Raw genomic sequence first — 26,864 nt, 5'->3', positions numbered from 1 at the left:
TTGCAGTGACAAAGGTTCGTCTTGATTTAAAGCCATCTTCCTGCTGACTCCTCTTCTTCATTGTCTCTCCATTAATCAACAGCCATCTTACGTTTTCTCAAAGGGTTGAATAATGGAGAAGTTCAACAACAGACTGAGCAATCAAACATATTTACTCACGAGATTCGTCAGCATTGCTTTGACGGATGAATGAAAGCAGAGAGAAGTTAATCTGAAACAAGCTGTCCCGTAGTGATTTAAGGAATGAGGTGGAGCATATGGATTCTTTCTAAGATGGTGTTTTTTTGTTTAATTAAAATTGTGTGTAAACTTCACATCACTGTCATTGAACAGTTTTGGAATAAATTATGCCACTGTTAAAATTATTACTTGATATCAGAAGTGGAAACTGGAAAGTTGACTTATCCTTGTGGACGACAATGATTTGTTTAATGTGTTGCATTTTTCCACAATCAGACACAACGCCGGAAAACTGACAGACTACTTGTTTCTTCAGCTTGCTGTGCAGAATGCCCATTATTTCACCCCCTACTAATTGCTTCTCCTAAACAGAACTATTTTTAAGTCCTTCATTTGACCTTTCATAATACAAAACTTGACATTGACTTGTGACTGGAGATTTAAAGGTTTGTCCTGGACTTGCAAAAAGATCAACTTATTATGCTCTCTGGCTGACCATTTAAAAACTTGTTGATGTCTTTCATGTTAAAATAGATGCACCTCAAAAAATAACTTTAAAGTCCATTTTTTTTAATGTATGTGCATGCATCACCCAGTTTGGTTAAAGTTAAAAACAGAGCTTCAAAGACTGGACGCAGCATGCCTTAAGCCATAAAAGAAGGCAAAAGAATTTTACAAGTTAGAGTTTTAGCATCAGCATCAGTGAATGTTACTGACCTGTATTTTAATTTATCCTAGTCAACATGGTAACAATACAGTGTAAATGAAATTAAAAGTCTAACTTCAGTTACTTTCAAAAGTTTTTGTCTAATCCAAAAGATCAGTCCTGTACAAACCTTTGCTATGTTTCACTCACCGTTGAAGCTGGCGTTGCGTATGTACTTCAGCAGAGTCTTTCCATCTGCAGACTCCATTTGTGGACACACGCCAGGATGCTCTGGACACAAGTCCCTCTGCATGTCATGCAGGGCGTGGGCCATCGCATACACAGCGTCAATCACAAACTGTACTTTCCCTTCCTGTTCATACTTGGAGTCGATCCCGATGCGCTCCTGGCCTGAGGAAAGCAGGCAAAGATGATAACTTCAACCAAAAACATCCAGACGTCACATTCTCCATCCATCCATTCATTTTCTAAACCTGCTTAATCCCTTCCGGGGTCATGGGGTTGCTGGATCCCATCTTAGCTACTGTTAGGCAAAAGCAGGGTATTTCCTGGGTGAGTTGCTGGTTGGCACATCATTTTTCTTTTCTTTTCCTTTATTTTTAATCTTTTCCCAAGTAATCAGTTTCTGTTTGATTGTGTTCTTTTAACAGGACGTTGTGTCGAAAGACAGAAAAAACAACGCAACTCAAATAGTCTCTGAAAGGAAACTTAATGAAGAGAAAAAGAAAAACTTTGTCCAAATGCTTCAATTTCGTCTTGGATTCGACTACTGGAATTCATTGAAGCGATAGAACCTGCCTTAAAGAAAAATAACCTGACAAACACAGAGGCGGAACAACTGAGGATGAAGGTGTCAACCCCTGTTTCCAGTTCCAAACCACCCACTGCCAATCTCACCTGATGGGAAATAAAGAGCAGTAACATCTCTTCAGCAGTATCACAGCATCTAAATCCTACCAGCAGACAAAGGAAGATGCACAGGGCTCTTGAACACACTTCACATCTCTTTTCATCCATATTCCCATCACAGAAAAGGTAAAGACAAGGAAATGCTGCCTTAAGGAATCAAGTTGACACCAGAACCCAAATGTTGTCTGCTGGACTTCTGCCTGAACACCATTTTCACTTTCAATGACAATGCTACTGATCCAAATAAATCCTCATAGAGACTGATTTCTTTGGAACAAGTAGCAAACAGAGCCCTGACATCCCTACCTGGGAATGCATCCACACATCGATTCAGATAAGTTGATGACACATAAGTTAAAATTCAAACCCTGAAAGTGGAAGAATTTAGTCGTCACATCAATGCAATGGACAGACAAATCAAGTTCGGGAAAAAGCCAAGAACAATTGTTGAGTACATATCAAGAAAGGCTGAAATCTGAACATTGAGGTGTTCAGAAAATCCTCTTCAACCAGTATATTATGTTCAACTCCCACCAACCACTTTGACATAAGCTAAGACTAATCCGTTTATTACTAGACTGGATAAGAATCATAAATGCTCGGAAGGAACCAACAAAAATTAGAACCTAAAAAGCCAAGAAACTGAGAACTTGCAGGACTGAGCCCCGGGAAAAGGGGGCCGTCAGGGAAACATGAAAAACTCAGAAGGATCTTCAACAAAACATGACCATTATTTTCAAACTCAACCACACACTAAAGGGAAATTTGGTCCACCCCAAGGAAAAAATTCAAACGAAGCAGCAGAGAAATATGGTTTAGGGTATCTAGTCCAACCCTTCCATAAAAGGAGGGCATAGAACAAAAGAGCCACAGCATCAAGCTTGCAGATCACCTGCATTTGAAGGACAGTGAACACTCCTTTAAAGACAATAAAGTCACATTCAGGACAAAGTGGACAGATGGTTTTCAAAGATGAGCCAAGAATGTGAAAATAAAAAAAAACATTTCTTCACTAAACGTGGGGTTTGAGACATTTCCTGTCTCCTATGTATATTCCTGTTTTGACATCTTTGCTTGGCAGACTGGGTCGCATTCAGGCCAGCCATACACTAGTAATGAACCACCAATGAGTTTCTGAGTTTTCTGAGCCACACCAGCCCTCCACCAAGTAACAGGACACTAACAGAACGTTCTGATAATCACTGGATCATTGACATTAGCATCTACTCACATGACATCTGTTTGTTTAACTTTTTGCCACACTGAAACAGTCAGTAGGCTACATATATTATCTGAGTTCTCCATCAGCACATGGATGAGCATCCAAATGCCTCCTAGATCAACATTTGAAGTCCAGTTTCCCTGAGGAATAGAATCCTGCAATGAAATGACAGAGAATCTGCACGGGCTTAAACGAAAGAGGAAAACACATTGAATTCCCAAGTGGGATATTTCAAGCTGAGCTGAGAGACAAAGTGTTTGTGACAAATACAGCAGAGTCAGTCGAATTACTGAAGTGTGCCGCAATGTAATATGCAGCCAACAATGAACCCTCATTTGTCCCATCTGAAAGAAGATGAAAATCACCATGAACTTTAGTAACACACTTTGCTACAGTGGCTTATACCCATCTGTCAGTGTTCTGCCCTTTCACTACAGGCTGCTGTAAAGGTTTTTGCCTCATTGTACGGTGACACTTTCTGAATGCCTAATTTACAACCTCCTTTTTAGATTTTTTTATTTTAGCTAACCAGAATTTTTTTTCATTCTGGCAGAAAAAAAACAGTGAAAAGGATGCATTAAAGATGATTTACAATTGTTGTGGTACACATTGTAATTATCAAATTTAGGGCACCATTTCAAAAGAATGTAATCAAGCAAGCAAAATAATGAAGATGATTTTCTCAGCAGTGATCTAAGCAAGACATTCATGAAAATGTGGGAGACATCTATAAAAGGAAGGAGGGCCAAAGTAACCTGCTCTGACATTTCAGTCCATTTCTCAAAACTCAATATACATCCCAGCCCACACATAACCTTTCTGATTTCTTGAGCTCTGCAAGGAGAGCTCAGGGAATCTTTATAGGGATGGCCCTGGAATGCAAAACGCCTCCTGTTAGTATAAAATATTCAGAAATATCATCTCAGTTGGAGGTTCAGCAAGAAACAAAAGGTAAAACATTCCCAGGGGAGAAAAATAAAAGCCTTTTTTTTGTCGCCATTTAGTACAGGGGCTTGTGGGATCATGAAGTAGAAGAGCCTCTTCTCACTTTTTAAAAGATACCAATACAAAGGGAATAAATCCGCCAACAAACAGCGATTTGTGTCATCACCGCATACAGAGTGCAGGTAAAATTATTTAAGCATCCCACATGTTAGCCATCATCCATGATAAAGCAGGGCAGATGCAGAGAAATGAAAGCCTGTCACTGCATTGGCAGACATATTCTTGTTAACATGGGAATGCATCACTGTTGGAAACAACACTATCATTTATACAATACAACAGCAGAGCTGAAACAGAATGAGGACAGAAAAAGAATTTAGTTTTCTGACCTGTTTAATTGAATTTTCACCTTAAATAAATACTACTATGGATTTTTTTTTTGTAGAAATGTTTCAGATTAAAACATTTCAGGGCAAAATTGGGAATAAAAAAGTTTTTTTCTAGTATTTAATCTTAGAAACTGGGGATTTGTCAAATACAGTTCTTATGATTTTTATCTGTCCAGAATCTACTTGAGAATAAGACCTTCTGGATTTTCTGGCCAAAGTTTCAACAAGAGGGGTCTAATTCAACCCTGCATCCCTGCAGTTTATCATGACAATACATTTTCCACCATATTCCCACTCTCCCACATTCTTCTGTTTGGCTCATGTCAAAACCTACATACCTGTGCATTTGCGGCTGCTGTCCTCTCTCTTTGAGGCACTGAGCAGTCTGCAGTCAAAGTTTTCCTCCCAAAACTCAGCAAACCACACGTTCCTGCGGTTGTTCTCCAGAGTGAGACCGGTGAAGTACTCGTCAAATCCTGAGAGGGAGGGAAGAACAGAATGACTCATTTCTTGACCAATTATCAGACCCGGAGGAAATGAAGTAAAACTTTTGCAGCTGAAGCAATGCCTTGGCAGGTGTTCCAGTATTTGTGCTGAGCACTGGAATCATTAGCAGGAGATATAACTAAAGCCAAGTTTGGCCTCGATGGTCTGCCTTTCCACCAAACTCTATGTAATTTCAATCCCTCTTTTTATCTAAGAAATCTTAATAATTAATAATATAGTGATTCATAATATATAACCACAGCCCTTATCTGTAACCTAAGCCTGTGAAGTTTAGACATATTTTTTTACTTCTAAATAAAGATGGAGTGACGAAATGTTTTATCTGAGCACCAAACACACTTTTTTGCTTGAGTGGCTGTTTCTACAATATTTCAATGTAAATAAATCAGAATTTTATTTTTATTAATACAACTTAGTTCAGGCACAGATAGACTTTCTCCACAGGGGAAATTAGGCTGTCAAGGCAGTCTAGTATATTTGAAAACAATCAAATACAATAGCATACAATGAGATTGAAATGGAACATGCAAAGGAATGCAAACATTGTATAAATATGATATATAATATTAATGCTGGTATAATTTACTCCTATTCACCAATAAGACACTAACTACTGAAGTGGGTTATTGGGATACACAGAGACAAGGTGACTTCTAATAAAGTTGTGTAATTGTGGTTCTGATGGAGGTCAATGAGTTCTATAGTCCGATTGCCATTGTTCGAAGGATTTCTTGTATCGTTCTTTAGAGCAGTAGGGTTGAAATGAGCACGTCGCTGAAGGTGCTCTTTAGCTTGTCCAGTGTATTGAGGGGGGTGGGAGGGGCTGTCAAGGATGCCAGCAATTTTGCCAGCATTCTGTCCTCCACCAGCTCCTCTAAGGTGACAAGTTTAGTGCCCACTACAGACAGTTTTTTAATTGTATTTGTTCAATCTAATGTCATCATTTGCATTGATGTCCACACACCCAAATATGAGCAAGATGGGGGTTGCCACTACAGTGTCATAAAAAGTCTGCAGCATCTTGTTGCAGACATGGAAGGATCTGACCCTCTTCAAAAAGAAAAAAAAAAAGGTCTTATTGTTGATGCCATCAGTGATGGTCCTTTTTACTGTCCAATGTAACACTCAAGTGCTCATGTGGATCCACAAAGTCCACATCTCTCCCAATAGTGTGGACAGAAAAAGGGCAGGGCTTTTTGTCTTTGCCACATTATGTGCCAGAGTAGGTGGTTTTCTTCACACCACTTAGCAAAATGGTCATCCAGATCCCTGCTCAGCTCACCCCTCTCCGAACAATTCCATATTTGCTGTATAATTCAAGAATTTCTGCAAATGACAGTACAGTGTCCTGGGACCCCAATGTAACATCATTCTAATGTTTCACAAAATGACGCCTGACTGTCAAATTGTGATCAAGTGAAACATAGCACGGCCCATTATTGCCTTCAGAACTTTGGAACACGATTCAGACTGAGGTATTGGTTCTGTAAGCCACTACAGCAGGTGTATGAGGATATTATCATCCCCAACTTTTCACGCAAACACTCCCTGCATACTTGAATCAGATTTTCTTCTCAAGAATGGCATCTTTTTTTAAAAATCTGAGGTTTTTGTTGCACTAAAGTTTGCTTATTTAATAGGTGGAGAAGCAACGACCTGACAAACAAAGCTTGAGACGGGTTAGGCTGCAGCTGCAGTGAGACAAACTGCATACAAAAACTCAAAAAAGAAGTCCAAGAAAAGAGTCTGATGGACAATGCAAAAGAAGAAAAAACATACTTTGAATGGAGAAAAAGGATTGTGGACTTCACATGAATACAGACATTGCTGGATTTGTGCACAGACTGCAGACTGCCTAACTATCTAAAATAAAAAATCACATAAATAGAAATGTATTTTGTTTCATGGTATCAAAATGACACTATAAATTAAAAGAACTGCGTAAACTTTGAAGTACTGTGTAATTACATGAACATCGCATACAGTAGTAGTAGCTCTATAAGTCAACAAGCCTGCAAAGAGGGTGCATAAATAGAAAAGAATAGATGATAATAACTGTGGGAGCATGGCCACTCTCTGCATACCTTTAATGGATGAGCGTTTGGGCAGGATTGTCACTGCTCCCACAGCTACATCCTCAAGCTGGTGGATTGGGCTGCTCTTAGAGCCCCAGCTGTCAGATCCGATCCAAAGGAAATGGCCCACCTGATTGGCCCTTTTGGTGGCATTGAGAACTCCCCTGCAAGGACATTTGTGTTTATTTGTGGAGGGATCAGGCGGGATGTGCAATCCTATAACTATTACACAGGAACAATCACCACTGAAGGGCTGTTTGCATATCTCAGCCTCTCATAAGCTCTTTCTGGGCTTTGTCTGAAACACAAATGTTTCTATTTACAGATAATGAGCACACGTCTCCATGTATTTCATGCTTCTTCATTGAGGCTCTGGATTTCACTTGTACATCATTGGTTCCTCATTCTGCTTTTAAATTGGAAAAATCTTTGATCCTGCATTTATTTTTATTAACATTACACACAGAGGATGTGTGTGTGTGTGTGTGTGTGGGAAACAATATTTTCCTTGCTTTTTTTGTCATCTACATTCCCAATCCTCTGAGAAATGTGTGTTTGTGTTGTTGTAGGTGTGTTTGTGCAGCAGACACAACCTGGGCTCACAGTAAATCTGTGCCTCCAGCTTTTCTTCAAGAGCTGCTCCTCAAAGATGAAAGACCTTAACATAGCAAGTCATCAGCGCGTCTGCACTACATCCATGAAGCCAGAATGAGCTGTGCGCCTCACCGTATGTCCTCTTCGTTGGCAAAGATGATGACTGCCCGCGAGTGGTGCGTTTCCAGCAGCTGTTGGATGGTTTTGTCGTAGTCCTCCATTTTGGGGTTGTGTGGGATCTTCAAAGACTGGGCAATGCAGATCCCACCTTCATAATGAGTCAAAGGTAAGAAAGGGTTAGACCTTTGAGATGGTTTCACCCACTCATTCTTGCACAAAGATTCAGTCAGACACATAAAAATCCCTTCTTCATAAATGCATAATAGTCATCCTATCTTGCCTGTGCGCACACCTCCCATCATGGACAGTGAAACATCTCAGATCAATAGGTGGACTCTGATGAAACTGCAATGCCTCTTACAGAGTATGGATCAGGGTGCAAACCACGGCAGGATGCAATTTAGCAAATATAGTGCACCTTCCTCTTTAACATGAGCACCATTTAGACATCAGAGAAATAAACTCTTATAATACATTCTTGAAATCAAATAGTAGAAGCACACAGTCACAGAAAGCAAACATTTAGTATTTAAAACATAAAAGTTAACAATAGACACAATTTTTTAAAGCCACAACATTGTAAAACTTTATAAGGAACTACCTAGTGGTTAGTTTTATGAAAAAAGAATTAATATCAGTGTTCAGAAGGCACTAATATGAGACACGACAGTATCTAAGGAAAACAAAGCATTAATGAGGATTTATTAGCCAGGACGTAATACTGTACTTTTACAAATAGGAAACATATGGCTGCTACAAATTTTTGGGCAATTGGCTATTAGTAGACTGGCAATAATTTTAATTACTCCTCCACAGTGGCAGAGCTAGAAAGTTTTATGGGGGGGGGCAGGTGCTATTTCTAATATTTCTCTAAAGAAGTCAATAATTATGCTTGTATTGACTCAAATAGTGGGGGCAAGTTATGGGGAGGGAGGGCAATTGCAAGGGGCCAAAAAAAAAAAAAAAGAATAAGATTAAGATCAATTTTATTAATCTCTGTAGGGAAATTCAGTTGTAGTAACAGCACCATAAAATAAATATGAAATATAAAGGGAAGAAAAACTTTTATATACGTGTACACACATGGCTATCAGATGAGTCTGATGGCTGATGGCAGGAATGACTTCCTGTGCTGTTCCTTAGCACAGCGGGGGTGAATGAGTCTACTGCAAAACCTGCTTCTCAGTTTGTCCACCACTTTGTAGAGAGGATGGGAGGGATTGTTCATGATGGTCCGCAGTTTAGCCAGCAGTCTGTCCCTCACCATTGTCATTATCAGGATGAAAAGTTATGCCACAGAGTTAATTTTTGGACTTAGTCTGTAGCTACTATTGGACTAAAGATTTAGACAATCTCTATAAATGATTATGTAACAGTTAAGCTGTTCTTATATCCTTATTCCTCTTTTTCTTTTTAAGTTGACCAGGAGAAATCACTAACTTCCTTGTGGTTCCAGTTTTACAACCAACTTTAAACAACAGTGTATGCCAAATTTTGCCGTACCAGTCTCTTTTTAGACACCCACTAGTATTGACCCACTAGGTGGGTTCTAGCTTGTTATTGGCTATTTACTAAACCACAACATAATATTTGGTAATTATTAGTTTCCTGCAAAGATGCTTCAGGATTAATGATTAACTTCCATCAAGCTTCTGCTTTTGTCTTACCGTCTAAGCAACATTATGTGCATTGTACTGTAAAGAGTCCCCCATTATAAAGCACTTTATACTATAACCAGAACTAATCAGATTCTTTCTTTCTCTTTCGGCTTTTCCCATCAGGGGTCGCCACAGCGAATCATCCTTTTCCACCTCACTCTATCATGGACATCTTCTACCCTAACATTAGCCAACTTCATGTCCTCTGTTAAGACATCCATGTATCTCCTCTTTGGCCGTCCTCTTGCCCTCCTGCCAGGCAGCTCCATCTCCAACATCCTTCTACCAATATATCCACTATCCCTCCTCTGAACATGTCCAAACCATCTCAGTCTGGCTTCTCTGACTTTGTCGCTAACACAGGCAACATGAGCCGTCCCTCTGATGTACTCGTTCCTTATCCTGTCTAACCTGGTCACTCCTAAGGAGAACCTCAACATCTTCATCTCCGCTACCTCCATCTCAGCCTCTTGTCTCTGTCTCACTGCTACCGTCTCTAACCCATAGAGCAGAGCTGGTCTCACCACTGTCTTGTACACCTTTCCTTTGAGTCTTGCTGGCACTCTTGTGTCACACAACACTCCTGACACTTTCCTCCAACCGCTCCAACCTGCCTGCACTCGCCTCTTCACCTCTTTTCCACACTCCCCATCACACTGAACTGTTGACCCCAAGTACTTAAACTCCTGCACCTTCTTCACCTCAGCCCCCTGTAACCTAACGCTTCTACCTTGATCCCTCTCGTTCAGACACATGTATTCTGTCTTACTACGACTGACCTTCATGCCTCTTCTTTCCAGAGCAAACCTCCACCTCTCTAGCTGTTCCTCCACCTGCTCTCTACTCTCACTGCAAATTACAATGTCATCCGCAAACATCATTGTCCAGGGAGATTCCTGTCTTACCTCATCTGTCAGCCTGTCCATCAGCATAGCAAACAAAAAAGGACTCAAAGCTGATCCTTGGTGTAGTCCCACCTCCACCTTGAACTCCTCTGTCTGACCTACAGCACATCTCACCACCGTCATACTTCTCTCATACATGTCCTGAACTACTCTGACATACTTCTCTGCCACTCCAGACGACCTCATACAGTACCACAGCTCCTCCCTCGGCACCCTGTCATACGCCTTCTCTAAATCTACGAACACACAATGCAGCTCCTTCTGACCTTCTCTGTACTTTTCCATCAACATTCTCAAAGCAAAAATGGCATCAGTGGTGCTCTTACGGGGCATGAAACCATACTGCTGCTCACAGATCTCCACCTTCTTCCTAAGCCTGGCTTCCACTACTCTTTCCCACAGCTTCATTGTGTGGCTCATCAACTTTATTCCTCTATAGTTGCTGCAGTTCTGCGTGTCACCCTTGTTCTTAAAGATCGGAACCAGAACGCTTCTCCTCCATTCCTCAGGCATCTTCTCACTCTCTAAAATCCTATTGAACAACCTTGTTAGAAATTCCACTGCTGCCTCTCCTAAGCACTTCCATACCTCCACAGGAACGTCATCAGGACCAACGGCCTTTCCGCTCTTCATCCTTTTCAGAGCCTTCCTAACCTCATCCTTTCCAATCTCTGCTACTTCCTGCTCCACAACAACCACATCTTCCTGCCTTCTTTCCCTGTCATTTTCCACGTTCATCAGCTCCTCAAAATACTCCTTCCATCTTTTCTGTACACTCTCCTGGGTTGTTAGCACCTTTCCATCTCTGTCCTTAATCACCCTTATCTGTTGCACGTCCTTCCCATCTCTGTCTCTCTGTCTGGCTAGCCTGTACAAGTCCTTCTCTCCTTCCTTTGTGTCTAACCTGTCATATAGCTCATCGTAAGCCTTCTGTTTGGCCTTTGCCACCTCTCTCTTCACTCTACGCTGCGCTTCCTTGTACTCCTGTCTACCTTCCTCAGTCCTTTCTACATCCCACTTCTTTTTAGCCAACCTCTTCCTCTGGACGCATTCCTGTACTTCCTCATTCCACCACCAAGTCTCTTTACCGTCTTTCCTCTTTCCAGATGACACACCTAGCACCTTCCTACCTGTTTCCCTGATAATTTCTGCTGTAGTTTCCCAGTCATCTGGAAGCTCATCCTGACCACCCAGACCCTGTCTCAACTTCTGCCTAAATTCCTCACAAGTTTCTTCATTCTGTAGCTTCCACCACTTGGTCTTCTTTTCTGTTTTCCCTCTCTTCTTCTTCCTGACCTCCAGAGTCATCTTACACACCACCATGCGGTGCTGTCTGGCTACACTCTCTCCTACCACCACTTTGCAGTCAATAACCTCTCTCAAATGGCCTCGTCTACATAGGATGTAGTCCACCTGGGTACTCCTACCTCCACTTCTGTATGTCACTCTATGTTCCTCTCTCTTCTGGAAGTAAGTGTTGACTACAGCCATTTCCATCCTCTTCGCAAAGTCCACCACCATCTGTCCCTCCAGATTCCTTTCCTTCACACCAAACCTGCCCATCACCTCCTCATCACCTCTATTGCCCTCACCAACATGCCCATTAAAGTCTGCTCCAATAACAACTCTCTCTCCTCTGGGGAAACTCTGTATGACCTCATCCAACTCACTCCAGAATCTCTCCTTCACTTCTAACTCGCAGCCAACCTGTGGCGCATACCCACTGACTACATTCACCATCACCCCTTCGATTTCTAACTTTAAGCTCATCATCCTGTCTGAGACTCTTTTCACCTCTAGAACACTGTTTACAAACTCCCCCTTCAGAATCACTCCTACCCCGTTTCTCTTCCTATCAACACCATGATAGAACAGTTTGTATCCTCCTCCAATACTACGTGCCTTGCTGCCCTTCCACCTTGTCTCCTGCACACACAGTACATCTACCTTCCTTCTCTCCATCATGTCTGCCAGCTCTCTGCCTTTCCCTGTCATTGTGCCAACGTTAAGAGTCCCTATTCTCAAACCTATGTTCCTGCCTTTTCCCTTCTCTCTCTGGCCACGGGCCCTTCTGCCTCCCCTCCTTCTTCGACCAACAGTAGTCAAATTTCCACCGACACCCTGTAGGTTAACAGCATCGGTGGCGGTCGTTGTTAACCCGGGCCTCGACCGATCCGGTATATTGTGGATGATTCGCATGGTTATTTTGGCAATTTTTACGCCGGATGCCCTTCCTGACGCAACCCTCTCTATTTATCCGGGCTTGGGACCGGCACAGAGGCAACTGGCTTGCAACCCCTGTGGCTAGTCCACCACCAGAGTCCTCAGATTGCACTAAGCAATAACAAGCACAGGATGTTAATACAGACAAAAAAATCACTCTGACTGGTCATTTCTAATGAGTTTTAACAGGATAAAGAACTTTAATTTGGTAACTTACTAAACAGCTGCTGGGAACTATATGTTCCCTAACCTATCATTCCAACTGGCTCTCGGCAGGTTGTTGTGTTTTTTTTCTTTACTTTTTAGCAGCTCCTTATTAGGAAAAGGTGATAGATGTTTTTTTCTAATAAAAAGAAGAAAAACAATGTTATTTGCTCAATTCTGGTACAATAATTGTACGTTTGTGGGACTAGGTGAACATTAATGGGCTTTTGATAAACAGAAAATATCAGAAAGTGTATTAGTGAACATCTGCAGGTCCAAACTGAATGTTTTTAAAGACAGCAGCTTGTATCCTTAGTCAACAGCAAAGCTTTACCCAAACCAATTAAATACCCCCCTCTCAAGCGTTCTAATAGAACATCCAATAACCTCTCAGTTTGAGTTTCTCTGAATAGACAGAGGGATGGAAAGGATCTCTTAATTGCCACTCTCTGCAGGCTCATTACTCAGATATAAACAGCTTTTAGCTGGCAGATCATACATTTCCAGTCAGGGTTCAATGTGGCCTTTTCTTAAAGCAGAGAACAGCAAAACGATCACCACTGAACTTCTTCTCACATACTTTTAGAGTCCCAGCAAGCAGAACTAGGGAGTTTTTTTGATGTGGGAAAATACATCCTGAGTGCCAAAAGATTTATCAGATGTCTGCTGTTATACAGCATGAGTGGACTAAACATAAAAATAGGATATCTGCCAATGGCATGGTAGTTGCTTCAGGGTTTGTGGAAATGTGTTTATTGTGGCTTGAAGACAAAGAGCTGTCAGTTTTGTTGGTCAATAAGGCAGAAGACTAAAGCACTGATCTGCTAGTAGTTGCCAGATGATTTAATCACATTCAATCACATTATGACATACACATTTACAAATGGTCAACTAATGCCTCAGTCACAACTTCTCTCATGGTTTTAAGATTATAGACCACCCGGTAAGCCTGTAGAGCAACAACACTTGCACATTTTTCTATGGCCGTGCTGCGAGTGATAGGTCGTGGCGAATGTTTAAACGTACGTAGGAGTAAAGGAGATGAGAAGTAGGGACTTAGTATCCCTGAAACCCAAGGGGCCCGTTGGTGCTGTCCAAGTTATGGTTTCACGCTTCTTCCATGCCCATTGCTTGCTCTCTACGTGCAGCCTGACGACATGAAGACATTGGACAATCAGATTGTAGTCTGTGTGGGTATCCTACAGGCATCTTATGGGCACTAACGCATCCCATGCATGCAGCACTTGCATATGGCCAGTAGGGGACCAGTCTGGGCACCTTACTAACAACTACAGTGCAACTTTAAGGCACTTTATGACAGCCTCTCCTGTACTTCATAGGTGCGTGTTATCCTTGCAATTATTCATAATACACTTACCACACACACCACAATGGTACATTCCATTTTCATTGCATCCTTTAAGGTGGCCACATGAGCTTCAAAGGAACTGCAAGACCTTCAAGATGCGGCTGCACCCACACGGGTCAACCTCTTTAGTTGCTTGTGACTTAAGGCCTTAGAGCTGAGTAAAAGCTACTTTTGGCTGCATTTTTAACAGTTAGAGGATTTCATGTTGCTTGAAAAATTAAACCTTAAACAACAGAGATGAAAAAAAATACTTCCTGTTTCTGAAGAGCTCAAATTTCACAAAAGTACTATCACTAAAACCCCATTGAGCTGTGTGAAGGGCTAAGATGGTTTAACAGTCTTGAGCGGGAATAGATTATAGTTCAAGAAGGTCAATAATGCAGAACCGCAAGAGCCAGTGATGAAGATAAGAAGCTTTTGGAGCCGATCCCACATTTAGAGAGGGAAGTGCTGTGGTTCAATGCTGCACTAAAAACTGCGGGCTGCTAGTTGTGTAACGGCGGCTAAATTATTGAGAATCTGCAGAACACCTCAGCTGTCAGTTATGGTCATACATTTGATCTGGGAGGCAGACAGGAGGAAGAGGCAAGTCTTGTAAGAGGAGGTCCAAAGCACTGTGCAGTGGGTCAGAGCGCTTTCACCTGTCACTGGAAGGCGAGGGGACTTGAAAGGATCCACAAGTCAAACTATGGGTTCAAAGAACAGTTGCATGCCTGTCTTACTCAGAGATGGGTCATCTGAGGCAGAGAAACATTAGCCTAAGGGATAAAAGTGGCTTATTGCCACAAGATGAATACACTACAAGAACAGGGTTGTTTTGTTTTACGAAGATGTTTTGCACATTTTAGAGAATAACGGTTTCTGCTGTAACTCTTCACTAAGGCTCTCTGTGGCAGTAGTTCTTTAGGTTCTGCCCTGCCTTTTGTTATCCGTGAGGTACAATACAGTCTTGTATTTGGGTTGCAGTTTAGGCTTTGCTTGAACCATAGAGAAAAACAAAACAAAACAAAATGATTTATTTTTTCTAGCTGTTGTGGATCTGCTGGCGTTCTTGGGACCGCAGATGTATGACCCAGTTTCAGCCGAGCTCTAGTAGCTAGATGAATGGCCTCACTTGAATGTAGAACATTTTGGTACATTGAAGAGTGGAGAATAGACTTTAAGGTGCTGTAAAAGCAAAATGAACATAAATCAGACCCCCGCTCCCCTTCCCTACACCGCCACCCCCACTACACTTGACATACTGCTTGACTTGTTGGCATTGAAATGCACTGTTTGGTTTTCTGCTTTCCTAACAAACATCATACAGGGTGTCTTAACATTAGCACCTTTTCTCTGCAGTCACGCACTGATTAGCATATCTGGGACGGTTAAAGGTTTAGTGTCTTGCCTACGGAGGTTTCAGTACATTAACTCTACCTTTAATTGGTTTATTAAAAACATTCTCTTTGAGAAAGCATTGACACTGTCTAATCCGTTTACCAGGAGTTTCGTTTTTTTTGTCTCTCCCAAAATGAAAAAAAAAAAAAAAAAAAAACAGATTTAATAAATCACAATTATAACCGCCACCATTAGAGGTACACATTTCTTTTGAAATCCTTCATGAGATGTGGATACTACATATATTTAATTAAATTCCAATTGTAGTAAGAGTTCCAGAACACTTTAATTTGAAATAATATAAAAATAAATAACGTAAAATATTTACAACAGATTGTATACCGTGCAAAACATTTCTAATCAAGGTATTATTTCTTGAAAGTGTGTCAGGCTTTGACTGAAAGTGACCATTGTTGCTGAGTAGTTTAAATATTGGAATTCCTACTTTGGGAAAATGAAATGTACCCTTTTTAATGATAACATTTGAAAAGGCATTTCAAATTTAAAAGTGCACAGAAGTCACTGTGGTTCACCTCATCAATCAGAGTGGAGAAAGAAAAACTAATATAATGCTAATGATTAAAAATAACTAAAGCTACTCAATTTTAATTTATGTATGGACCTACAACATAAAATCCAAGCTATGGGTACAATGAAATGTGACCTCTGCTCCACATTTGATTAAAATGTCAAAAACAGTTTTACGAACATTTTAGCTTAACTTCATCCGGCACTTGGAAGTTCTCCTCTTATCTGCCTGAGTTGCATGGGTCATGCACTGCATTAACTGCCTCAATTATTCATCTTGAATGCCCTCATATCTAAAAATGCACACCAGCTTGAAGAAGCACTACTTTTGCTTGGTGAAACACAAATCCAATGAAATTAGAATCTGTTGATGGTTGCAACCCCTGTCTCCACCGTCCCACTCATCTACAACCTCCTTACCAGAACCTCCAGGGGGTCCATAATGCTGCAATTATATTTATCAACTCAACAGTATAAAAGGCAGACCTGTTCCCTGCAGTCCTCAATCCTGAACACTTGGGAGGACATCAAAATATGAGCAGAAACACAACTTATGAGATCTTTCATTTTGTGCCCATATTTTTACCGCTGGTGTGCTTTATAATGTCAAGAGGTCAAACTTAAGAATCATGGCCTATTAAATGACCATTGCAGGACTGTTAGATTACTTATTTTCCCTTTTTCTCCCTCAACTGTGACTTTCAGGCAAAAAAAATAAGTGTAGATGGCTTTTCCCCAAATCCAAAAGCTAGATCTGTAAACTCATTATCCTGCCAATGTACTGCGATCTATGCCACAATGATACCTTGTGGGAGGTTTTTCCTTAAAACGCAAGTCTTTTTTTTTTTGTAATGGAAAAACTCCAACGTTTGGCTTAAGTCCAAACAAAAAAAAAGCAAACAAGATTTATCTCTGCCAGCTTCACCTGGGGCCAGATGGTCGGTCCAAATGGAGATAGTGACCAAACATTGACGAGACAGAGGAACCCAAAAAAAATAAAATAAAAAGAGAGAAATCAATACAGGCTGGACGTCACTCTGGTCTCAGCTTGGAGTAATGGGCACCCGTATTACATTAGTTCGTGAGATGGTTCTTCTTGAAGTGGTGAAGCGAGAATCCTCCTAATGCATCTGACATTTCAATGGGACTGAATGGGGCAGCCACACAGAAATGTCTCAGGCCCTTACAGATCGGCTTGCACAAGGGTTGTGATCGCATCTCCACTTCTGTGATGCTGGTGTTTTAACCCCCTTAAAAACTATTAGTCTTAATTTCTCCAAACCTATCCTTCCAAAAATCTATATAATTCTTATTAACCACAGCTATTGTTTTAAATGTGACCCAATTCAATCAATTCTTGTGCAGAAACATAATTAATCATGTGACTGTGGGGTTGTCACATTAAATAAAGGAAGTGTCCTTGGCTAAAGCACCCTTTTCTTTTTATTGGAAACCATTCTCATGGCCAAATGAGGAGACGATGCTGCACAGACTAAATTTGATGCAGCAACAATGAGCTATATTTCTTTAACTTATAGGGAACTCTTCGGGAACCATAATTACAGCGTTCTGTTTGTTGTTCTCTTTATTTGAAGAATAGGAACAACAGAAGAAACCGATCTTGTTGATTTTGTGACACAAAATGAATTGAGCCTTTATCAACAATCCTTCAGTCAGGCCTTTCTTCTTATTCAGCCCCACAAAGGAGATTTTCTCAATTTCCTTCACTCTCCCATGTCTCTCTGTCAATGCAAATTACAGATCCACAAACAGCTTGTTAAAGTTTTAGTGAGCGATCACACTGGACATGAATGCACACGGATAAAATATTCATGAATGCTGGACTTTGGATCAGTGCCTGTGGGATACCATTAGCTTTCTTCATTTTAGAGGTTTCCGCACATTAGTCTATTAGAAGCAGAGACAGAGCTCTCTGTCTGCAAAGTTAAAGGAAATAGATTGGTATATCCACAGAAGTGTAGCTGAGATACAGAGAAAGTCTTTCTCCCATGGCAGGTTGGTGCTCTCATGGAAGGGTAAAGATTTCTCCTGCAACATTGCTCTTCAAGATAACAAAAAAGGCAATTCTTGCAAAAACACGTTTGATTAATTGGACTGTACTTATAATAAGATTCCAATGTTCTCATCTTGCAGAAACACTGCTGCAGCAATGGAGTTTGAAACTGTGATTTGATGAAGATAACCAACGTACTGCACTGGCAATATGGGTTTACTGACTGTCACTATGCTTCTCAGGCAATATCCCTGCTGATTTAATTTGAGAGGTGGTGGAGCAAAATGTTGCCAAACACCCAACAATCAGCAATCATTCTTTCCCCCAATTTCTTTTACATCCATGTGGATATTTGGTATTTTTTTTCTGGGTGTACGTTTGGAAAATAATTCTAAATGGTTATTTTAAAGCGACAACGGTGCATAGCTGCCAGCTTTGTTCTCTCTCTTCACTTCCTTTAATGTTCCGTGACTCAGAAGGGTACAGCAGGAGCTGCAAAACAGATTAATATTTCATCCTTTCAAAGCCAATTTTCAATACATTGACAATCCAAATCAATCTTCTTTGAGTTGAGAGCAAATGTACCTTTTCAGTCATTACAATACAGTTTAGAATGTGAGCAAAATAGAGCCCAAACCCTCACCTGCTTCCTTGGAGAGTTGAGTAAAAGCCTCCACTCCCTTTTCCCCGTAACTGCCTTCCGAGGCCACTGTGGACACATAAGTCCAGTCCAAAGCTCGAATGATGTCCACCATAGCTTGAGCCTGGAATGAGTCTGGAGGAACCACTCGTGAGAAGAAGTCATAGCGTCTGTCGTCACTCAACTCAGGGGCTGTTGATGCGTAGCTGATCTGTGGAATCTTGAAAAGAAGAAGAAAGAAGGAAACTCTCATCTGTTGTTGATACTGTGCAGTCACTTTGACAACTGTATTGAACAATTGTTTTCAAATAGTTGCATTTAAATATGTCCTCCTTTTTGCTGAGCAGTATTCCACAGTTACAGTACTTTTTACCACCTTTCATGATGTGTTTAGAAGAACCTCCGGGCTCAAAAGGTTCACCCACAGCGGGGAAAAAAAAAAAACTATTATATGCTACAAGCCGCACAATGCATTGTGCCACAAATTATATGCCTGCCACAGTCAGGTATATTTAAAGACTAGAAAAAAATAGTTCAGTGCAACACACTTCCAGGAGAGATTTAGGAGTGAACACTGAGAACAAATCTGTCCCTGTATGCCACATGTGAAGCCATTTCTCGTATCGCAGCTAACCAGGAAAACTGAAAATGGAGCAGCATCTGGCCTACCTTTTTTTTTTTAAGGAAACAAAAGGAAAGAAGGAAAAAATAGCTCCATTTTAGATGTGATCAACTAGCGTGACAATATGTTTGCTTGCAAAGCATACAGTACAATTCAGCTAATGAATATGGTATTAGGCCAGCAGGCTGGTAAAGGTGAAATGTAATTCACAAATGACCCACTTTACAAAAAATGTTTTTTCTTGAATAATTAATCTAAATAAAAAAAGCTTAGGAAAAATATGTTTTTGTTTAAAAATAATAACATAAAACAACAAAATAGGGATGCTTGTTTACTTTTACAAGGATCCACTTTGTAGTTCATTATTCAACACAAACTTGAAACACTTTCTTATAAACTATCCAATTAACCACCCTTCAGAAAGCTGCGTTCACAGAGTGAGCATGACTTGCTGCAGGCCACAGGAGCGGAAATATTTGTCACTTTCAATCTCTGTCATTCGCTGTTCATCACGACAAAGGAAGATGACTGCCTTTGTCAACACAATGAGCTTGAAACACTGAGAGGTAGTATATCTCACACCTGTTTCGCAATACTGTGTGATTCAATAATCTGAGAGTAGAATCACTTTATGCATTATTTTCTATGATCTTCATTTGATGATCTGCTTCCTGTGAAACATGCAGCTGTTGCAGAAGTTCTCTTTTGTGGAACCTTTTGAGAATTATTGTACGGCACTGTTACTCAACAGTTGTGAGGATTGTCAAAAAAATGAAGATGGAACAATTAGCGATCTTTTCTCTGCTTTCATGTATTTATCAAAAGCATTTATAATATTAATACATGAATGCATATTGGTAAATATCTTGTTTGCTTATTTTTCAAGATCTTTAACAAAAAAGGAGAAATATTTATAATTTTATGTATTTTAAAAGATGTTCACATTTGCAATAAAAAAAGCTTGGTTACCACACTACACTTATCTATTTATATATTGAGTGTTCACATGCTCTGATCCTATTTCAACAAAGGCTGCCTTTACACTTTAGATTTTAAAATGACTTTGCAAATTAGAGGGATAAACATTGGGGTTTCTAATGGACAAAAATTGCTTCTAAAAATCATACTCTGCAAAAATGCACGGCAGTCAATTTTTCCAAAGTTCAGCATCCTGCTAATAGTCTGCAGGTGGCTCATCTTATTACAAACCTTCATAGGGTTGACTAGCTTGGAGGGTTTTTGCTCCTTTTTGCACTCCTTTTTCATAAAATGCGTTTTAAGAGTGCCGCTAAGCTTTTGGTCAAAAGTTTGGTCAAATTAAAACCAACAGCTGTGAAAGCCTTTAATTATGAGTCAAATTGCACTTATCATTGCACTCTGCTCTCAAGTTTTAGCAGGACTCTTTGAAGGGTCAGGAGAGAAAAAGATTTCATGAGAGCAAAAATAATGGTGCCCCTTTGTAATGTTTTAATGTTTTTACTTTTGTACCAAATGTTAACATTTACATAAACATGTTTGCAGCAGAACTGTTTAATCTGTCACCAAAATGTTATTACTTTTAACAAGTGTGATTTGAAATATGAAAGTATACTTGCCCTGTCTTTTCAATCTTCAGACTTGAATTCAAAACCATCACTCTAGCCTGAAAACACAAATATAAAACCACAACTCTGCTCATAGAAAGTAAAGTTACTGTGAAGGAAAAAGTGGAAAAAGAGAAGCTGATGCATACAAGGTTGGTGTTGCGCACATGCCTGTGCTCTAAAGAATGTGCTGATTTAGTTTTTTATGCACTCTGATGAAGTAAGTCAGAGACTCAAGTGTCATTAAAAACAACCATCACAACAGGGTGGGGTTAAAAATGACTACTTTCATTAGATTTCTGGGTGATACTAGTGGGAAATTCATCATTTTCTGGATCCAATCTCAGAGTCTAATACGGGCACTGTATGAATGCCATCCATTCCTGTTAGAGGGATCAAAAGCGGATGGACACTGGGGAAACACCAGAATGAGGACACAGTGGTGTGCTGATGACTGCCTCGGCTCACAGTATGAGTTATAGCTTTGACCCACAACTCAAAAGGGGTCAATTGCACAAAGCTGACAAATTGGGGAGTCGAGGAGATGATCAGGTTGGAGACAGCCTATGACTTGAAATCTCAAAAGAAAAGAGTCTTTAGAAACAAAATGCACAAATCAGCAAAAAACAGCTGGCTCTGCAATTGAGCAAATTCAATTCCTCCACATTGCTCAAGTTGGATCCTTTTCTGCTCTGCTTTAGCAGAGTGTGGTGCAAAGAGATGAAGAACGGACTAATAATGAAAAAGTAGCAGTCTTTATGATCAAAATTTAATCACACTGATTTTCTAGAATGGGAGCCTTTTGTAGAACATTTGTTAAGGTCCGTCCGTCAGAGCTTAAGTCAGGGGGTGTTAGTCTTGTTGAATTTAGTTTTGTCTCCACCACAAGCTGCAAGATCTCATCACAAGGAGAAACACAGATGAAAACATCATCGTTTTAGTTTGTCTCAGGCATTCTCCCTCTTGATGTGATTGCTCCACTCCTTTGCCAGGAAGCCACATCTCCTTGCAGCTCAGACATTAATCACTTCTGTGCTATTATTATGTTTTATTATAGCTTTGACCTTTAAGGTATAATAATGGAGAAAAAGCTGGAGATTAAACCTGCTATATTTATTAGACAAGGACATACTTATTAACTGAATCAATTACATTGAAAAGTGATCTCATTTTTACCTCTATCTGGTAATAATTAATCCGGCAAAATATGTGAATGGCACTGAGATGTTTTGCAGCTTATCATTTATCTCTATAGGTCAAATACAGCAGATTTAGCTTTACGGCTTTGGTCAGAAATACAAGAAAGTATTTTTCAAAGACCCACTCTGCTAAAAATAATTTTTTGGGTGTTTTTAACATGTTCTTGTAGAATTTTTCTGATGATGGAGAACATACACGTATAAAGAAAACTAAAATTGCATTTCTTTCTTCAAATCATTGTCAATCAGAAGCAGATAAAAATGCTCTTTAAAAAGGCTTGTAGCTATGACGTAGAACCAACAACCTACTTGTAGAAAAATAGATACGTGTACATCTTTATTTTACTTGTCTGATCTGGCTCAAAACTGTACGGCTGCATAGCTCCAATATTGCCGACCATTTTTGTTGTTGTAGCGTTATGTTGGCGGTGTGAGGGGCTGTACGATAGCGGGAAAGCATTTCAACAGATGGCTAGTGGGAAGTAGGGGTGTTCTCACGCTGTGCCAACAGTCCCACTCATAACTCAGAGATGAATTTCTGATGAATTACTACTGCTCTGCAGAAGCTACAGTGGGGAAAAACAGTATTTACTCAGCCAACAATTGTGAAAGTTCCTCCACTTAAAAAGATGAGAAAGGCCTGTATTTTTCATCATGGGTTTACCTCAACTATGAGAGAAAACATGGGAAAAGAAACAGAAAATCACAGTCTGATTTTTAAAGAATTTATTTGTAATTTATGGTGGAAAATAATTATTCGATCACCTACAAACAAACAAGATTTCTGGTTATCACAGACCTGTAACTTCTTCTGTAAGAGGATCATCTGTCTTTCACTTGTTACCTGTATTAATGGCACCTATTTGAACTCATCATCTATATGAAAGACACCTATCCACAACCTCAAACGGTCACAATCCAAACTCCATTAGGCCAAGACCAAAGAGCTGTCTAAGGACACCAGAAACAAGATTGTTGACCTGTACCAGGCTGGGAAGACTGAAACCGCAATGGGTAAGCAGCTTGGTGTGAAGAAATAAACTGTGGGAGCAATTATTAGGAAATGGAAGACATACAAGACCACTGATAGTCTCCCTCTTTCTGGGACTCCCCACAAGATCTTACCCTGTGCGGTCAAAATGGTCACAAGAACGGTGAAAAAAATCCTTGAACCACACGGGGGACCTGGTGAACAACCGGCAGAGAGCTAGGACCAAAGTGACAGAGGCTACCATCAGCAACACACTACACCTGAGATTCAAATCCTGCAGTGCTAGACATGCCCACCTGCTAAAGCCAGTACATCTGCGGGTTTATCTAAGGTTTGCTTGAGGGGAGTTGGATGATCCAAAGGAGGATTGGGAGAATGTCCTATGGTCAGATGAAACAAAATTGGAACTTTTTGGTAAGAACTCTACTCGTCGTGTTTGGAGGAAAAAGAATGCTGAGTTGCATCCGAAGAACACCACACCAACTGTAAAGCATGGGGGAAGAAACATCATGCTTTGGGCTGTGTTCTTTTTTAGCAAAGGGACCAGGTGACTGATCTGTGTAAAGGAAAGAATGAATGGAGCTAGTCAGATTTTGAGTAAAAATCTTCTTCCATCAGCAAGGGCATTGAAGATGAACATTATAATAACAACGATCCCAAACATACTGCCCAGGTAACAAAGGAGTTGCTTTGTGAGAAGCATTTGATTTCATGGTCCTGGAGTGACCTAGCCAGTCTCCAGATCTCAATCCCATAGAAAATCTTGTGAGGGAGTTTACAGTTTTAAGTGTTGCCCAAAATATCACTGCTCTAGAGGAGTTCTGCATGGAGGAATAGGCCAAAATACCAGCAAAAGTTTGTGAAAACCTTGTGAAGACTTACAGAAAACATCTGACTACTGTCATTGCCAACAAAGGGAATATTACAAAGTATTGAGTTGAACTTTTTGGTATTGACCAAATAACTAAATCCATCATAATTTACAAATAAATTCTTTAAAGATCAGATAATGTGATTTTCTATTTTATTTTTTTCTTAGTTAGTCTCTCATAGTTGAGGTATACCTATGATAAAGGTTACAGACCTTTCTCATCTTTTTAAGTGGGAGAACTTGCACAATTGGTGGCTGAATAAATCCTATTTTTCCCTGTCTAAAAAATGACACCTTTTTTTTATTTTGGCTAAAAACTGCATAATCATAATTAAAAGACCACTGGAAACAATTTCAAAATAGATTTAAAAAATCATTATAGTGGGTCTTTCATGAGGAACTGAAAAAGGTATTGTTACCACAATGATTTCAGCCAATAATGACCTTACAGTGAAGAAAAAAAAAAATTGGTGTTCGGTTGTCTTTTTATTATTATGCGGAGTAGAAATTTGAAATGATAATTTTTTCCCTTTGCTGTGAAAAATATTTGATAATGCACTGAAGTGTGGTCTTTGTTACATAAACAGGCAGGTACAGGCATGCATGCGAATGCTTGAACGTTGGCTGCATCCATGTCGATCACAATTATCACAAACTGATCATGAGCCGCTGAAGTCGGGCCAAGAGAGGATGATAAATGCTGCTCCCTTTCAGCATAACAATTACCCAAAGCTGATGTCTGGCACCTGCCATCTATAGTATAGATCAAAGTTAGGATTGCTGAGGGTAATCGTCTGGCTTTCTCTTGAATGTATCTGTGCTGACAGGATCGATGGATGAAAAACACAGGGGTCTGTTATAGGGGACAATGCTCTATTGATTTAGGAGCACAAAGTGCTGCGGCCGCCCTGAATAAAAATTCTTTGGCAAAGGCTAAAGAGGGTTTTAAAAAAGCAGAAAAAAACAGGTGGGGGAGGATAGTGGCATTCTCCTTACAAACACTAAATGAGAATTTCAACCTGGGTGTTTAAAAGAAGAGGTGACTAAGCGAGGTTGTGTAAAGGTTACAGGTGTTCACAGTTAATGCCAGATAAAGTTAATTAGAGTGTCATGGCCTTTTGGTTAGATTCTCATATTCAGCATCCCACAAGCACCATAGCCAACGCTAAAGAAAAAAAAGTGGAAAGACAGCAAAGCCTGTGCTCTAATATCCACCTCTGCTAATGTGAAGGTGATGATTCTGATGAGCTGAGAGCAATTCCTGCAGATGCAGCAGGCTCTGCTGTCTTATATCCCCGGCATTAAAGGAAGTGTTACAGAGGAAAAAATAGGAAGCATATGGCAAAACACAGCTCTCACCCAGAGTAGCAACAGCAATAAACTGTGGTTCATAAAATGCATGGAAAATTTAAACAGATGAAAAGACATTGTATGTGAAAACAGGGAGGAATATAGCATTATGAATGCATAGGTTTTAGAGACAAAACATCCGTTTTGAAGACCCACTCTGAGGAAAAGCATGTTTTTGTTTTTTTAACATGTTCTTGTAGCATTTTTCTCACATATATAAAGAAAACAAAAGTTTAAAAAGCATTTCAGAGTACGGTATTTTTTTTTCAAGTTGTTGTGAATCAGGAGTAGATGAAAAAGTTTGTAGTTGTGATATAGAAACTACTACTGGAAGCCACAATCTGATTCCTTCTCCACTCCATTCTGATTGATACTTGCAGACAAATAGATCCATGTTTGTCTTCATTTTACTGTTGACATCTGGCTAAAAACTCCACTTTTGGACAGCTGCAATATTGCTTGCTATTTTTTGTTACACTGCTAATGTTAGGTTTGGGGTTTGAGTGGCTGGAAACTAGCATGAGAGTGTTTAAACAGATGAATGACAGGAAGTGGGGGTGGGTTTACTACATGCCAACAGTCCCGCCCACAACTTAGAAAAAGACACTGATTTTTTTATTTTGGCTAAAAACGGCATTATAATATTTACAAGACCACTCGGAAATCTATTACAATAGATCAATTGATGATCAGTGTGGGACTTTAAGAAGGAGATTCCAAAAAACTGGGTTCTGTTTTAGTTTTGGTTTATTAATCCAAGAGGAATCCTTAGAAACTGGCCTCACACTGACTGAACGTTTTCCCACAAAAGGCTTTCAATGGATCTGGTGAGGCCTGGCACTTTTTCTTGCAGGAATCTCAGGGCCTGCGTTTGCTGCATGATTAACTACTAAGTATATCTTGACATCAGTCAGCTCCACTTGCCATTTGCAACGACTCTCCAGGGTGATGGCGGAAATGACAGTGGGTTTTGACAGATTCAGCCATAACCCCATGCTGAATGTGGCTGAAAGCCAGTGTGAATATTGTACACATGACACCAGCATAATGGAACGCACAGTGTGAATATATAAACTATGACTTGACCACAGAGTCTTTTGAAAATAATTCCAAAAACCAAACTCCTAGCAGGGTATTTAACCCTGCAGAACCCAAGACATCAAAGAATTGACAGAAAATGCTATTTTTTTGGAATTATGGTGTTTCCAGATTTCCTTTTGATGAAATTCACACACACACAAAAGTTTGAAATATCATATTTTTATGAGATATAGATAGTATAGATGATGATACGTTGGGTAATTTGGTTACTTTTGGCTCATAACAATGTTAGTTTAAGATGCAAAAAAATATTGACTTGAATGTTCTGGAAAAAAAGACACTACTGTCTCAAGTTTGTTACACACATTTTCAACCTGGTGTCACTCTATTATAAATAATTAACTATAAAGAATTGTTCTCATTCTTCCAAAAAAACAAGCATACATTTAAAAATCCCGATGGAAGTGTTATTGTTACCATTAAGTTTTGAAAATAGAAAACCTTTATCTGGCAAAAGTGTTTTTGAGATTTGATGGAAGCAGCCATTTTGAAATGAGCAGCAAAAGCCCTTCAACTGCCCCAAGTGGAGTGATGATAGGGCAGAAAACAACCCAGGTCTCCTTTGAAACATAGATCTCATATCAGTGGGACTTCCTGGTAAAATAAAGGTTTAATTAA

At 40.0% G+C, this 26,864-nt stretch overlaps 1 protein-coding gene across 1 annotated transcript in view; it reads right to left on the bottom strand.

Moving 5' to 3' along the window:
* The window catches only part of LOC101165481 (metabotropic glutamate receptor 7), a 74,511-nt gene that overhangs the window by 26,590 nt on the left and 21,057 nt on the right, over positions 1 to 26,864 (bottom strand). The window contains exons 2-6 of the mRNA XM_020704723.2: positions 18,533 to 18,749; positions 7,621 to 7,756; positions 6,904 to 7,058; positions 4,651 to 4,788; positions 1,037 to 1,237 (exon numbers count right to left, since the gene is read on the bottom strand). Coding sequence (XP_020560382.1) covers positions 1,037 to 1,237; positions 4,651 to 4,788; positions 6,904 to 7,058; positions 7,621 to 7,756; positions 18,533 to 18,749 — 847 coding nt within the window. The remainder of the gene's footprint in view (positions 1 to 1,036; positions 1,238 to 4,650; positions 4,789 to 6,903; positions 7,059 to 7,620; positions 7,757 to 18,532; positions 18,750 to 26,864) is intronic.

Source organism: Oryzias latipes, chromosome 7 (assembly GCF_002234675.1).
Source record: "Oryzias latipes chromosome 7, ASM223467v1".
Classification (NCBI taxonomy): Eukaryota; Metazoa; Chordata; class Actinopteri; order Beloniformes; family Adrianichthyidae; genus Oryzias; species Oryzias latipes.
This window is presented reverse-complemented; position numbering and strand designations above follow the sequence as displayed.